Raw genomic sequence first — 16144 nt, 5'->3', positions numbered from 1 at the left:
AGCTGGACCCAGACTGGTCTCTCAGGCTGGCACTGCTTAGGCTTCTGCACATACTCCTCCCCTTTGCTCCTCTCCTCTCCCCTCCATTTCTGGCCTAGATTCCCAGCTCTGCTGAGGAAGGAAGTCCCTTTCCGGCTTCTGTTACCCAGCTGCTGGGACCCGGCCCAGGCCTGCAGGGCTGGCCTGCAGGACACTCATTCTGCCCCTTCTCTTGGGTTTCCTTTCTGACTACTGTGTGATTTGGGAGGGAGGAAAAGGCTGGGTCACGGAAGGACTCCTAGGCCTTCTCTGAAACTTGGGTAGACAGGGTCTCACTTGTTGTTGCTTGAGCAGTGAATGGCCTGCAGGTGGGTGTTTATCAGGAAGTCTATAGAGATTTGTGTTGTTATTCACAGTCAAGCAGGACCCATGGAGGAAGGGGAGAAGCAGACTTCTTAGAGTTTAGGAATAACAGACCTGGAATCTTGGTAGGTTTGTTGGTTGGCCTTAGCACCCCAGTCACTGATGGCAGGGGGTGGGAGCCTTAGGACCACAGTGTGGGGAGAGTGTCAATCAGTGAGCTCCACACCTGAGCACAGGTGACATTCAAAGTGTCCTATATACCAAAGCCAAGAGAATGGGACTTAATCACTACCCCCTCCCTCCGAGAAGTCTCTGTTCCCCACTCCTTCCAGAAGGTCCCGCCCCTGGAGTGATCGGTGATGATGATCCAGGTAATAAATGCCTAAGAAAATCAAAGTTTGTGCAGACCAAGGTTAAGTGTATTAGGTGGCTTTTTTTTTTTTAGACAGACCTCTGAGCTCTGCTCTGACAGTTTCCAGGAGCCCAAGTATCCTTCACTGCCTACACCCTCTTATTTCTCTCTTCCCAAGGCCAAGGTGTGCATCTCCCTTCCCACTGCATCCCCAGGGTGCTAATGGTCTTGTTCCCCTGTCCCACCAGCAAGCATGCCCTGGGCAGCCATGAGTACATTCAGTACTGCCGCAAGTTTGACATCGACATTCGACTACAGCTGATGGAGCAGAAAGCTGTACGCAGTGACCTGGCCCGGACGGTTCGTGTGGGGACGTAGCAGACAGCTTCCCCGGGGATGGGGAGGTAGAAGGGGCAGGAGGTGATGCGGAACACAGTCAGTGGGAGTAGGGGAGGAGCTCTGGGTGGAGGTTAGGGTACCACTCCTCTCTGAATAGGCCACTTCTCCCATCCAAGTACTAACCAGGCCCGACCCTGCTTAGCTTCCGAGATCAGATGAGATCGGGCACGTTCAGGGTGGTATGGCCGTAGACTGAATAGGCCACTTCTTACATAGGTGAATGATGACCAGAGCCCCTCCACCTTGAACTACCTCGTCCATCTGCAAGAGAGGCCAGTCAAACAGACCATCAGCAGGTGAGAGTGGGTGGTGCCATCTTGGATGTGGGCTAAGCAGGAACTGTGAGGGGACCCCAACAGATAACCTTGCTTACCTTTCTACCAGGGGTTCTTACAGGTGTCAGGGATGAGACCCAAGAGTATCGTAGGAGAAGGTCCGCACTCTAGAGTGTGTTACATCTTTTCCCTCTAGTACTTTGCCATCACTCTCCAGGTGAGGGGTGGCGAAGCAGAAAAGACTCACCATCCTTCAGTCTTCATGAGACTTATGGAAAAGAGTGGGAACCCCTTTAAACTAGAGTCTGAAGCCTGAGTTGTGGGAAGGGAGGGAGAGAAGAGGTCTTCCAGTACACCGGGTCTGTCCTGACCTCTCCTGTGACTTTTCCCTGTCCCCAACTCCCCAGGCAGGCCCTGAGTCTTCTGTTCGACACATACCACAACGAAGTTGATGCTTTCCTGCTGGCTGATGTGAGTATAAATCCCGGGGCTGGCCCAGCTGCCCAAAGCTCCTCCCCTCCTTTCCCAAAGTCCTCCTGGGTTCCGCCAGCCCTAATGGGATCTGGAGCAGACACTGAAAATCTGTCAGCAGGGCACTTCTTGCCATTCCCCTAGCCCCTGGGCAAACCTAGACCGCTGGCTGTTGGGCAGCTGGCAAGTGTGTTCACAGGGGTTCTGCTCCCCTGTAGAAATAGGTCAAGAACCGTGCCCTGATCCCTGTCTCTGGAGTAGCGTCTCCAAAGCTAAGGGGCATAGAGTTGTCAGCTGCTGTACTTGAATGTGCACCGGAGTGTACTTCCTGTGAGCAATGCTCAGGAACCTCAGATTTGAGACAGTCTGATGTGCTGGTGTCACAGGTAGAAAACTATCAGGAGGTGAAGGGTCTCAAAGGTAGGGTAGGGCCAGGATTCTCCTCACTTGGATTCTCATGGAGTTTTAACCCTTAAAATCGTGAGAACAAACATTTGCCCCAAATGGCATGGAGCTTAAAAACAAAACAAAACAGGGGTGCCTGGCTGGCTCAGTCGGTTGAGCAACCGACTTCGGCTCAGGTCATGATCTCGCAGTTCGTGAGTTCGAGCCCCGCGTCGGCCTCTGTGCTGACAGCTCAGAGCCTGGAGCCTGCTTCAGATTCTACGTCTCCCCCTCTCTCTACCCCTCCCCTGCTCACGCTCTGTGTCTCTCTGTCTCTCAATAATAAGTAAACGTTAAAAAAATTAAAAAACAAAACAAAAAACAGACAACGATCTTCACAACCAATCCCTGTCTCATTGATCCAGTTAATAGTGGACATTGGACTCTTCGTTTTGGGGGAGTTGAGCATTGCATCTAGCTCCGTCCTCTACCCACCACCAGAATCCCTTCTCTATCAACCTCTGCTCGAACATTTACTGTGATGAGGGCGAAGGTCTCTGAACACCTCTTGTGCACCAGTCTGGTCCTACCTTATGGCCGCTATGGGTAGAGAAGCCTAAGGATCATCTTAGCCTTCAGGGAATTTGTGTTCCTGCTAGAAAAATGGAAGTGGGGCGCCTGGGTGGCTCAGTGGGTTAAGTGTCCGACTTCAGCTCAGGTCACGATCTCGCGGTGTGTGAGTTGGAGTCCTGTCCTCTGAGCTGTGGGTTGTGTGTGTGTGTGTGTCTCTCTCTCTCTGCCCCTCCCCACTCACTCGCTGTCTCTCTCTCTCTCTCTCTCTCTCAAAAATAAATAACCATTTAAAAAATTAAAAAAAGAAAGGAAATAATAATATAAAACTATTTGTTGGGGCACCTGGGTGGCTCACTTAGTTGAGTGTCTGACTTCGGCTCAGGTCATAATCTCACGGTTCATGAGTTCAAGCTCCAAGTCGGGCTCGCTGCTATTAGCTCAGAGCCTGCTTGGATCCTCTGTCTCCACCTCTCTCTGCCCCTCCCCTGCTTGCACGCTCGGGCGCTCTCTCTCTCTCTCTATCTCTATCTCTCTATCTCTCTCTCCCTCTCAAAAATAAATAAGCCTTTTAAAAAACTGTAAAGCTATTGGTAGACAAAACAGGATGGTAATGAATTCATCAAGGGCTCTTGGAGAGTGATAGGAGGACCGACCAAGGAGGACTCTGGGAAGGAGGCTGATTTTTGCTGGTCCTTGACTTGAACTTATGCAGGTAATCAGGGCAGGATAAGTGAGGGGATTCCCAGTGAGGAGACTGCAGGAGCCCAGGTGCAGAGAGGAGCACAGGGGCATGGCCTGTCTGTGGCGCTGAGATGAGATCCCCCGGAAGCTCTAGGTGACAGCGTGAGACATAAGGCTGCATAGGCAAAGGGGCCTGAATATGGTCCCTGGCTTCCTTGCTGTTTCCTATGGATTGGTTTTATTAAAACTGCATGTCTCTGGGGGATGTGTTTGTGTTACGTGTTTATATAGTAGCTGCCAGAGGGGATCTGGGAATAAGAGGACGTTCAGGGAGGGTGGCTGGAAGAAGCCGGGAGTGTGGGCATGGCTCACTTCATTCAACAGGATTGACAGTTCGCTAACTCCGGATGTTTGAAAATAAAGCATGGGAGTCCACTAGTTACTCCTGAGGGTCGTGAACCCCCGCTCCTCCCAACCCATCCCCTCAACAGGGTGGGTGCTGGGGTGCTCGCCTGCCAGCCTCACTGGGCCGCCTCCCACAGGGAGACTTCCCACTGAAGGCCGACAGGGTGGTCCAGTCCGTCAAGGCCATCTGCAACGCCCTAGCCGCCGTAGAGACCCCTGAGATCACCAACGCCCTCAACCAGCTGCCCCCCTGCCCCTCCCGCATGCAGCCAAAAATTCAGAAGGTAACGGGGACCCAGAGTGTGGGGAACGAGGAGAGCAGTATTCACAAGTAACGAGGCGATTAGGTGCCCACTTACTAAAAAGGTCTTCTCTCCACCTCCATCTTTCATGTTTGTAGTTGAACCACATGAGTTCTCGTATCCCTTCTTCCTGAAGGTGAGGGTGGGCTAGGGTCTGCCCCCCCCCCCCCCCCAGGATTAACTGCCAGGAGCTCAGCCCAAAGGCTTTATTCATAATCACCCAGGCGTTGCCTGGCACTTTGCATACCCGCCAGGGTGCAAAACGCAAACCTTCCCCTCCTGGCTCCACGACTCCCCACTGGGGGCCCTGCGCCTTGCAGACGGGCACTGTGAACTGGAGTGGAGCAGCCTGCGGGTTGGAGTGTCTCGTTTGGGTGGATTTTATCCTTGGCCTGGCTCACTCTGTCCATCGCATGGCTCTGGTACAAACCATGACGCTGTCTCCCCCGGGGAGTCTCTGCTCCTCCAATTACAGTCTAGTTCGGTCCAGATGAGCACAGCTGTTGAAAAGCCCTTCTTCCAGCTGTGCCGGAAAAGGCCACAGCCCTGAAGCTCCCCTCCCTCTCCTTTTCCCCAATAGGATCCCAGTGTCTTGGCTGTGAGGGAAAACCGAGGTAAGGGAACTATTCTCTGTCTTCATTCAGTAGGGGCGGCTGAAAACAAGCCTCTGCCCAGATTCCTTTTTCTCCCTTGGTCCCCTTGATTTATGAGTCCAGATCTGCCTGTGTGTGTGTGTGTGTGTGTGTGTGTGTGTGTGTGTGTGTGTGTTCCAGCTGGAGAGCACATTTCTTTCCACAAAATGCTTTCTCGTTATTTTTACTAGTTATTCCTGTGGTGTCCCTGGGAGATGGTGGTGAGGATAGGATGAGGCAAAGTTAGCCCTGGGCTCCCGATGAGAGAACTCTCACTTGGGTTGGTTGCCATTATTCTCCATAACCCCTGCCTTTGGAACTCAGAATGGAGGGGGGCGGGGGGGGGGGGGAGTAATAAGGAATTTTTTACCTGGAGTCTTTCAAGTCCGTATCTCCGGGATTCTTGGTCGATGATTCCCAGTCTTTTGGATTTCATGAACTAATAACGTGTCCCACAAAGCACTATTTTGGGGACCAACGTAGAAGCTGTCAGCTTTTATTTGGCCAGGCAACGACTTTTAAAGTTGTCAATAATCATTCCTGCTATTTCCCAAAAGAAAGGACATTTAACACAAAATAAGTAGCAATACGTAAAAATAAGGAGAAGGTTTGAAATTGAGCATCATTTTATGAGAAGCTCCTGCTTTTTTCCTCTCATTTCACCACGGATGGGTGAGCCTTGTCAGGGCTGTTAGAAACCGACTGGCATTTGGGGGCCACTGTCCTGGGGTATATACCATCGTAGCCAGTGCCATGGCAACAAGATGGGGCTTGTTGAGGCCTCGTGACCTTTCCTTCTGACCCCTTCCTTTCACAGAGAAGGTCGTGGAAGCTCTAACAGCTGCCATCTTGGATCTGGTGGAGCTATACTGCAGCACTTTCAATGCCGACTTCCAGACAGCCGTGCCCGGGAGCCGCAAGCACGATCTGGTCCAGGAGGCCTGCCACTTCACCGGGCCCCTGGCCTTCACCGTCTATGCCACCCACCGCATCCCCATCACCTGGGCCACCAGGTGAGCCCAGCGGGCTGAGTTTGACGTGCAGGTGGCTTCTCCCGTCTGCACGCATCCTGAGTTGATGGTCTGAGGCATGTGGTGCACCTCGGCTGAGCGGGGTGTGGGTTGGGACATCCCCAGGGAGAGACAGAGGTCCCCCAGTGGGGGTATGGAGAAGAGGCTGCAGCAAGATGGGTTGAGATGGACCCGATCCTGCTGTGCCCTCTCTTTGCTGGTTGGTGCTGGTTGCATCGGCATCCCTGCCCCCCATTTATCCAAGGCCAGCTGATGGAGACACTGCGACAGACAGATGGCCGCTTCCCAGATTGAGTGCATGCCCCAAGGCCAATGACTGCACTCCCCTGCAGATGCACAATGGGAGGGGGTGGGGAGGTGGGAGATGACCCTTTGTGGGGAGTTCCCTAGGCCTGCAGGGGTGGGTGGAGGGGGACGTTCCTGTGGTAATCCTCAGCTCCTCTGCCTGGTCCCCTGCATCCAGGGCCTAGGGGAAAAGGCATTTGGCTCCACCCCCACCCTTTCCGGACCCCCCTCCCTCTCCCTTCCCCCTCTCTCTTTGTTCCTCACTTAATGTATTCCTCTGGGCGATTGGCGGAGAACAAAGGAGGCAGCCTGGGAAACCAGGGCCTTCTCTGACCTCTTCTGTCAGGCACCTGTCACGAGCCACAGGGACCCCCATGTGTTGGCATTCACTTCGGCATATGTCGATTTCATCCCCCACCCCGGTCACCTGCGCATGCGCCTCTGTACGCAGACACCCCATGGGCTGCATCCGACTGTAAGGAGGAGGCTGCACGGCTAGTCCCCATAAAGAAGGGAGGAAAACCGAGGGCCCAGCGTGGAGCCTGAAGCTGGGCGGAGGGACCCAGATCGAGTTGCTTCCCCTGGAGCACGCTTTCGCAAATCCAACTTGGCTGTCCTGTCCCGTGACCCCAGGGGCCAGGGAGGAGTTTTAGCAGGAGAAATGGAGCTTGGCAGAGGTCGGGTGACTTAGATGGGGTTTGGGAGCTGAGTGTCCTTGCTCTCTTTCTGTTGCAGCTATGAAGATTTCTACCTCTCCTGCTCCCTCAGCCATGGCGGGAGGGAACTGTGCAGCCCCCTGCACACGCGAAGGGCTCACTTCTCCAAGTACCTCTTCCACCTCATCATCTGGGACCAGCAGTAAGCCCACCCCCCCCCCAGACCCCAGGGCCGGGGCCCCTGCAGACCCACACAGCCTCCTGCATGTCTCCACCTCGCCCCGCCCCTACCCCCTGCATTAGACCAGACTCCATCACTAACCCTACCCAGACAAGTCCGGCAGCCTCTCCACTTCCCAAACCTTTATTATTTTTTAATGTTTATTTTTGAGAGAGGGAGAGCACGAGTGGGAGAGGGGCAGAGAGAGAGAGGGACAGAGGATCCCAAGCAAGCCCACGTGTGGGGCTCGAACTCACCAACTGGGATCATGACCTGAGTGGACGAGTGAAGTCCCACACTTAACCGACTGAGCCACCCGGGCGCCCTTACTTCCTTAACCTTTAAATGGGGACACATATCATTTCTACCTCTCAAGTTGTTGTGCGACTCCAATGAAAAATATCCACAAGGACTCTGTACACCATAAAGGATCATATACAAGTTTAGTAGCTTTAATAATAATTGGTTGTCTTGACCTTGTCTCCCTTAAAAGGTTTAACTAGTCTGAGGGATTCTCATCCTCTTCCTTCTTCCCAAAGTTTTCATAGAATGCGGAGTGGGGCCTGTGCTTTCTTCCTCCGAGATAGGAAAGGAAAGGTCGTCCAGAAGAAAGAATAATGGCCTGGGAGCCACAGGAATAAAGCTCTATTTCTAGATCTGTCTCCAGACCTATGTTCCCTTTTGCCTCTCTGTGCCTCAAACTGTAAAGTGGGGACATGTGTCTAATTCAGAGGCAGTTGTGGCATTGAAATGAGATAGGTTATATATATAACTATGAAACCACAAGCACAAGATAGTATTAATCAGCATTTATTAACAATAATTTGCTATTGGGATGTCAGGCGTCAGCCAAGCAAAGCAAGAAGGAAATGGAGATGAGCGGCCTTGAATGGTACTCTGCAGGTGTTTGGCTGCCCCCTGCCTTTTCTGTGCTGCGCACCCCCCCCAACCGCTGTCAGAAAGCCCCTTGTTTGCTGCCCCCCACCTCCGCCAGCGTCACTTCCCCAGACTGACTGTGTGTCAGTCCTTATTTGCAGAGCAGAACTGGAACTTCAGTATTTGGAGTGCAGATCAGAGACTGAATGGGGTCCTTGGGGAGGCCAAGGTTGCCAAAATAGGTCGATGGAGAGCCTGTGCAAACCCCGGGAGAGGAAGGTTATCGTACAGGTGAACAGCGTGGGGGGGCAGACCCCTTCTTCTGTCTTCACACATGTGGAATTTAGAGAGCAAAAAAAGTGTAAATAAAGCTTTAATCAAACACCTGCCAGGGCAGGAGAGACTCCTTGGAGGCAGGGGATGGCTGCCTTAAAAGGCTTTGGACTTTTCCGCTTCCCTCCCTCTGGCCTCAATTACTACCACTGCCCTGAGAATTATGCTATACGGTGCTCCAGTCTGGGCAGACCCCACAAAATTGCCGTTAGACCCAGGAGTGGAGGCATCCTGGCCTCTCTGACCTCAGCCTGCCTCTCCGACCTCAGCCTGCCTACTCGGTGGGCCTCCTTTCGCTCCCTGTCTTGGATTCAGCCTCGTATCCCAAAGGGCTGGTCGCTGCCTATAGCCTTTTCCTCTCAGCACTCCTCACCCACGTGCCCCATGGAGACTCTTAGCACTTTCCTGGTCAAGATCAAGGCATTTGGGAGAAGATGCTACAGCGTAGGGTTCAAAGCACAGGCGTGGGCGCACTCACCCTTTCTTACTGTAGGTGGAAACTGGGGCATAATAGAGCTTACCTTACAGGGCTGTTTGAGACCCTTTGGGACATTGCAAGCGTGTGGCACCGTACCTAGCACGTGATAAAAGCTTTCTTCTTCTCTGTTGTCATCTTTGTAGCTGAGGAAACCTTCTCCGTTCTGGTTTCCCTGTTGCAAGTGACTTACACAGTGACTGATACACAGAGGTATCTGTGCATGCAAATCCTGTCTGCATGGCCCAGTTCCAGGGCAGAAGCCTTAGGTCACATAGCAAAAAGCACACAACGTAGACAGCCATCACACAAGGGAAACTGTGTTCTCCTCTCCACTGATGAGGAGACAGGTGCAGAGATGTGAGGCGTTCCAAGGTTGCAAGTGGCAAAACCAGGACTGGAACCGGCATATCCCAGGAGCCCTTCCTGGAGGAGGCAGCCCTTGTGATGTGATGTTGAGGAAGGGCTGCAGAGGGAGGGAGAGGGCTTTCTCCGGCAGGGAGGAGGTTCAGGCTGCAGTCTGTACTGGTTATCCTGACCCGCCCCAGATGACAGTCGTGGGAGAGGTCTGGGAATGCCAGGCAGACTCCAGCACTGAGGAGAAGGGGACTCTGGCTGGTTCTAGGGCTCGGGGCTTTGGTGTCTTCACTCCCCTTTGCCTCCAGAGGCAAAGCTGGAAGCCTCTTCTCGGGCTGACGAGAGAGGGGTCGGGGCCAGCCCCGTCTCCACTTTGCTGTGGGATCAGCTGACTCTTGTAGCAGCAGCACAGGGATCAGCTAACTCTCAAAATAGGCCCAGCAGTCGCACTCTGCCTGGCCTCCCCACCCCCCCCCCCAAGCCCGGCCTGGCGTGGCTGCTGATGGGGCCCTAATTATAGCTGCGGGCCCCCGAGTACAGGCAGCTGGGGCAGAGCAGGGCTCTGCCAGTCTCTGGTGGGTGGGAGGGAGTGCCTCACTTAGGTGGAGATTTTCCTGCAGGAGTGAGGGGTAGCAGTGGAGGGAGGCTGCTTGATCAGGAAACTGCGACCCTGGGTTGGCCCGGCCTGCCTCTGTGCCCTCTGGCTGGCGGGGAGGGCGTGACAGTGTGGACTTTGGCCCAGGGACAGCTTCCCCAAAAGGTAACGTGGGTCCTCCCTCGCTTTCTACAGCTTCCCTCCTCTCTCTATCTCACTCCACCCTGGCTCCTTATCCTGAAGTTGGAGGGAGTGGCTGGGCATGATTCCGGGACCGGGGCCACCCCCGGAGAGCACTTTTGGACTTGGGTAGTGGCAAGGCTTATGTGGCTTAGTTCTTATCTCTGGCCACTTTGCTTCCTCTGCCCCAGGGACTTTGGGAAGCCTCTTCTCTTTATCCCTTTGGCTTTGAAAATGTTTTGGGGTGAGAACAAACCATCTGGTGCCCTGGGGGTTGGGAGAAGAGGGGACAGGAGAGGACAGACAGGTGGGAGGACTGTCTGGAGGAGGGTGACCTGAGGGCAAAGAACACACGGCTGCTTCTTCCTGGTTGCTTGCAGCCTGGGGAGTGGGGGAGGGATGAGGATTGTTCAGTGCAGAAGGATTCTCAAAAGGAGCAGCTTCTTGGTGACCCTCTGCAGAAATCCTAAAACAAGGGAAGGAGTATGGCTCATAGTATGGAACCCGCAATCACCTGAACTCTGAGGTGGCTCTGGCTACCCAAGTTCTGTCTGGTCACCATGGGGAACCTCAGAATCAGGATGTCAGCCTCGCTGTACTGAGAGGCTGCAAAAAACAGCATACTGTGCTTCTGGGAGCACCCCGTGGGGGTTTTGCCTCTGGTTCAGGACCCATCCTGGTTCTGCAAGAAGGCTTCCCCAGGGAGCACATCTGCTATCCCAAGAGACAGGTCAAGTTCTCGGCCTCCACTTGACTTCCTGGGCCACCTGTCCTTTGAAGCCCCAGGATGGCACCTCCTGATTTGGTTTCCTGTTCTCCCTAGGATCTGCTTCCCTGTGCAGGTGAACCGGCTGCCTCGGGAGACCCTGCTGTGTGCCACGCTCTATGCTCTGCCCATCCCCCTGCCTGGGAGCTCCTCTGAGGCCAATAAGCAGCGGCGTGTGCCCGAAGCCCTGGGCTGGGTCACTACCCCGCTCTTCAATTTCAGGCAGTACGTGGTTTTCAGGGCAGCGGCGTTTTTGGCCTTGGAAAGGAAGGAGGGGGATAGAGAGAGGGGCCGCACTGACCAATGCCCCTTGGGAGGGTTGGCCACTTGGGGCTCACCCACAGAGCCCAAAGGGCCGTGGCCCTGGTGGAGGGGACCAAGGCACGGGACTAGAGACCAGGACAGTTCATGTAACCAAGAGCTTTCTGGGCAGGACTTGGCGGCACAGGAGGGTTGTGCGGGGGGCATGGAAATGTAGTGCTCCAGTAATGTGTTATCCGGTGCTGTCATTGGAGGGGCCTCAGAGGTCATCTAGTCGAGCTCTCTGCTTCATGGGGCATCCCAACTACCAGGTCATCCAGAGGCTTCCTGGAAGGGGTGTGCTTTTTTAGGACCTAGAAGAAGGAAAAGCCTATGGTCTTAAGGAGAGAACGACAGAAAGGAGTTGGGGGATAGCTTCAAAGGCAGATTTTTGGATGGGGGAGCAGGAGGAAAACCACCTCCTTTGCCATTGCATTCGTTGGCTTATCCCCCACTGCATCCTCCTTAGAGTCCTGACCTGTGGTCGGAAGCTTCTGGGCTTATGGCCAGCAACACAGGAAAACCCCAGTGCCCGTTGGAGCGCGCCTAATTTCCACCAGCCAGATAGCGTCATCCTGCAGGTGAGACTCCAGCCCCGGGGCCCTCCGTCCTACCCACTGCTCAGGACTGCTCAAGAGTCAGCTCCATACTTTCTACCTTCAGGTTTGGGCTCGAATGGTAAGAGAAAGAGCTGGGCCATTGGGCACAGGATGGCGATGCGATCAAAGCAGCTGGGTGAATGTGGTTGGACCGGCAGTCCCGGAGTGGGAGAGTTCTGTGGAATCTGTGTGCCGTCTCCTGGAGGTCAACTTGGACTTCAAGGAGCCTGAAGGCAGGGGCCTGAGCACCCACCCCCAGCCTGAGCTCAGTGTTGAACCCTCATGTTGCTGAGTCTGTTAAATCTGAGCTGTTCCCCCTTGGAGCCTGAGGGGAAGCCCTCCGGGAGTCCCTCAGTGCTCTACGGGGTAGACCCATTCTCTGTGGAGAGGAGGAGGGGGTGTTTAAGCCCAAAGCCTATTTACCAGCTTCTGGCTCCCTTTTATGATCACGAGATGCTTTGGTACGGAATATGGAACATCAAAGTGGATATAGAATGAAATAGAATGAGAGAGCGGAAGCTCCAGAGGCAGGCATCTTTGTCTATCTTAACTAACTGTACTCAATGCCCAGGACCTAGAAAAATGCTTGGCACATATCAGGGGTCAATAAACATCTGTCGAAGGAGGGAACGTAGAACTCTTTTTGAGAACCGGCTCACTCAGCTCTGATACCCAGTTTCGGAGGATGGGCACCGGGTAGCATGGAGCAAGGGGACTCAGGATCACAGGGTTTAGAGTTGGTAGGGCCCTCACCGGGCGTGTGGTCCCACCTCCCATCAGGCAGCAGTGTGGTTCCAGGGCTCCTGAAGGCTCCCTAGTGTTGGCTTGGAGGCTCCCGCTGGCTCAACCTGGTGACAGTTCTGTTCAAAGTTCTGGTCTGGGGCCAGTCCCCCCCACCCCCATACATCTCAGCCCAACCTCTTTCTCAGTTTCCCATTTTTCTCCCTCTCTCTGTTTTCTCACTTTTTTGCCGAAAGGGACTTTAAGGACCGCCAAGTCCATCAGCATTATTTTACAGACAAAGAACCTGCAGGGAAGGGGAGGTGGGGGAGAAGGGCAGGACCCCCGTGTGCGACAGAGAAGCTGGAGACCCGGGAGGTGGCATTCCTCACTCACCTGCCTGTCCTCTCTCCTCGCTTCTCTGATGCCATCTTCCAGATTGACTTCCCCACCTCAGCCTTCGACATCAAGTTCACCAGCCCCCCTGGAGACAAGTTCAGCCCCCGCTATGAGTTTGGCAGCCTCCGGGAGGAAGACCAGCGTGTGCTTAAGAACATCATGCAGAAGGAGTCCTTGTACTGGTGGGTCCTGGGGTCTTCCCCATGTGTGGCTCAGGCTCTGTTCTATCCGACCTCTCACCTGCCAGCTCAGGTTCCTGCCTTGGGAGCGGAGGTGGAATGGAGTGGGCATTGCCCCTGGGCAGGAAGCAGGAGAGGGAGGGCTCTGCTGAGGGCAATCTCCAGGCTTTTTTTCATGAGCTGACACTAAGCAGAATGGAGAGGCCAGGGTCAGGAAATTAGATCTAGGAATGCCCATCCCCACCGTGGGGGCCTGGCTCAGACTCAGTCCTCTGGCCCAGAGGACCAGAGCTTTGCCCCACGCCCCAGGTATGCTGTCTACTACCTGTTGTATCCATGGGGGCAGCTGGCTCCTGCCCTCACCACCCTGCCTCCTCCTGCCCCTTCCACACCCACAGCCTTTGCATTTCTCTGGCCCTGCCGCTTTCCAAAAAGGATCGGGTGTCAGGGCAAGCTGGCAGCTCTCAGGGGTGAGTGAGTCCAAGCTGATGTCATCCCTGGGGCTGCTTTTCTCACTAGGATTGGAGGGGGTCGAGTGAGGAAGCCAGAGCTGGATTTGCTGGTAGGATGGGGCTCCCGCCCTGCCTGCTCTCCCCGTGTAGCTCTCTGGCTCCCGCGTGGCCCTAAGGCATGTCTGTAGGGGGAGGGTCGGGGGACAAGGAGACAGGGCTCATCTCACGTCCCACCCAGGGAGCCAGAGTAGCTGAGGGACTAGAGACCCTCCCCACCCCCACTCCTCTGCTGACCCCTTGCTTCATTAGCCCCTCAGCTCCTTTCTCCCATTAGACACCTGATCTCAGGCAAGGCTTAATTAGCTGTGGGTTCTATCAAACCTCCAGCTGGCCCCAGGAAAGCCCCAGAGGCTTCACAGCCATCCGGACCCTGACATGTGGGGACCACTGCCCTCTGGTGGCTCAACTTGGGAGTGATGTTCTGAGGGCATCCACAGGAGGGGTAGCAAATTTGGTGCCCTTGGCCTTTGTCTGTCTGACTGAGAGACGTCCCGAAATGTCAGGATCAAAGATCCTGGCCCCAGTTCCCAATCTTTGCTTCACACATTGCAATCACCCTAGGGATCTCTTGAAATGTTATTTATTTATTTATTTATTTATTTATTTATTTATTTATTTATTTTCGAGAGAGACAGAGAGAAGGTGAGCAGGGCAGGGGCAGAGAGAGAGAGGGAGAGCGAGAATCCCAAGCAGGCTCCATGCTGTCAGCACAGAGCCCAACGCGGGGCTCGAACTCCCGAAACCGTGAGATCGTGACCTGAGCCGAAACCAAGAGTTGGACACTTAACCGACTGAGCCACCCAGGCACCCCTAGGGATCTTTTGAAAATACCGACGCCTGGTTTCCCCAGATGCCTGGTTTCCCCAGGCGTTCTGACCCAGCTGGTGTTCTCTGTGGCCCAGGCATGGGGACTTCACAAAATTCCCCAGGTGGTTGTAATGTGCAGCAAGGTGGGGGGACCTCTGAATGGGAGAATGTGTAGCATTCTCTTGGAGAGTAAGTAACCCTACCCTCTGGCTGAAGGTGTTCTCTCTCACCTCCTCCCCTAACACCCCCACGGCAGGCTCACTGATGCTGACAAGAAGCGCCTGTGGGAGAAGCGATACTATTGCCACTCGGAGGTGAGCTCACTCCCCCTGGTGCTCGCCAGCGCCCCCAGCTGGGAGTGGGCTTGCCTGCCCGACATCTATGCTCTCCTGAAGCAGTGGACCCACATGAACCACCAGGATGCCCTGGGGCTCCTGCATGCCACGTGAGTTGTAACACCCACCTCTCCTGACCTTGTGTCCTTCCAGAAGCCGGGGCTTAGCCCTGCCCATTGCTAACCTGAGCCAGCCCTGGGGAAAATGATAAAGTGGGCTAGGAAATTCAGGGCTCTTTCACTTCTCCTTTTTTGCTTTTTCTTTGTCTCATTTCCCCGCAGCGTTCTATTGTGAACATTTTTCAAGCATGCTTACAGAACTGAAAAATTTGCAGTGAACATCCATGGACCCGCCACCTAGATTCTGACCGTTTTCACCCTTTGCTATATTTGTTTTATTGCGTATCCAACCATCAATCCATCTTCTTTTGTAATACGTTTTAGTCTAAGCTGCAGACATCCTCCTTCCCTCCCAAATACTCCGGCATATCTATATCATTTAACTAGAACTCAGTATTTGTTTTTTCTTTTGAGGCCAGATTTACATACAAGGAAATTCCTGAGCCTTAACCTGTACACTTGCTGTTGATAGGCGCACACACACCCCTGTGTAACCCAAACCTTACCACTTAGTTCAACTTTAAAGTCCTCTCTCCCTCTTTCCCTCCAAAGGGTCCTCTGGGGACATGTGCCTCCCCATATCAGACCCCTGGGCTGCCTTTTCCAGATGGTCCCCAGTGTTCTTAGCTTCTTTCGTGCTGCTCTTAGTAATTAAAATGTACCCGATCCATGTGTCTTGCCTTCAGGACTTTTTGAGGCAACGTTTTTGCTAATCTCTGCTAAACTACATTCTGCCAAGGGGGTACTGGCTTACATGAAACTCTGTGATTCTCCATTCTTCGCCTGGCCGGTTTTGCATTAAAGGATGGTACCAAGAAGACACAATCATGCTCTAATCCACACAGGGGCTCTCTGATGACGGGAATTTCTGGCACAGGGGGAGTTGAGGAGACGATCTTCAGGAATGGGGTTGAAGACCTTGTCCGGTTTTCTTTAAGTTCTACCAGGAATGATGGTGGCCACCCTCCTGTTTCCCCAGCGGCCCCATGCCGGCTCTGACCAGGAGACAGGGCCATTCTCAAGGGTTGCTCTCCAGACAAGGTGCTGAGGATTGCAGAGTCCGAGAGGCCCTGCCTTCTCTCCACCTGTGTCTCTGAAGCCCAGGTGTGAGGGTGCTTGCTCACTCCTGTGTCGCAGCACCCGCGACTGGGTCGTCAGAGTGCTGGGCTCTGTTTTGTAGCTTCCCGGACCAGGAGGTGCGTCGTATGGCCGTCCAGTGGATCGGCTCGCTGTCGGATGCTGAACTCCTCGACTACTTGCCGCAGCTGGTGCAGGTGGGCAGACCGGCCTTCCCTCCATTTCTGATGATCCCTTCCCCAGGCCCCATGTCAGTCTGCATTGTTCTTGTGGGACCCAGGGTCCCCAGGATAGTGGCAAGTGGAGACTGAGGACAGTCAATACATCGTCCTACTCCCGTTCCCCTCCACAGGCCCTGAAGTATGAGTGCTACCTGGACAGCCCCTTGGTGCGATTCCTCCTGAAACGAGCCGTCTCGGACTTGAGAGTGACCCACTACTTCTTCTGGTAAGACCGTGTGTGGAGGTGGGAGGCAGACCTGCATCTTTAACTCGGGAGCGTGTTACT

The 16144-nt window shown here is 54.2% G+C and overlaps 1 protein-coding gene across 7 annotated transcripts in view; it reads left to right on the top strand.

Moving 5' to 3' along the window:
• Positions 1 to 16144, top strand: part of PIK3C2B (phosphatidylinositol-4-phosphate 3-kinase catalytic subunit type 2 beta) — a 66151-nt gene that overhangs the window by 30853 nt on the left and 19154 nt on the right. For all 7 annotated transcript variants that reach the window (XM_045048462.1, XM_045048460.1, XM_045048461.1 and 4 more), the window contains 13 exons: positions 943 to 1054; positions 1310 to 1389; positions 1776 to 1839; positions 4020 to 4166; positions 4765 to 4798; positions 5634 to 5829; positions 6868 to 6990; positions 10648 to 10815; positions 11360 to 11471; positions 12648 to 12790; positions 14363 to 14551; positions 15741 to 15834; positions 15990 to 16084. In XM_045048462.1, the coding sequence (XP_044904397.1) occupies positions 943 to 1054; positions 1310 to 1389; positions 1776 to 1839; positions 4020 to 4166; positions 4765 to 4798; positions 5634 to 5829; positions 6868 to 6990; positions 10648 to 10815; positions 11360 to 11471; positions 12648 to 12790; positions 14363 to 14551; positions 15741 to 15834; positions 15990 to 16084 (1557 nt within the window). The remainder of the gene's footprint in view (positions 1 to 942; positions 1055 to 1309; positions 1390 to 1775; positions 1840 to 4019; positions 4167 to 4764; positions 4799 to 5633; positions 5830 to 6867; positions 6991 to 10647; positions 10816 to 11359; positions 11472 to 12647; positions 12791 to 14362; positions 14552 to 15740; positions 15835 to 15989; positions 16085 to 16144) is intronic.

Source organism: Felis catus, chromosome F1, assembly GCF_018350175.1.
Source record: "Felis catus isolate Fca126 chromosome F1, F.catus_Fca126_mat1.0, whole genome shotgun sequence".
Lineage (NCBI taxonomy): Eukaryota > Metazoa > Chordata > Mammalia > Carnivora > Felidae > Felis > Felis catus.
This window is presented reverse-complemented; position numbering and strand designations above follow the sequence as displayed.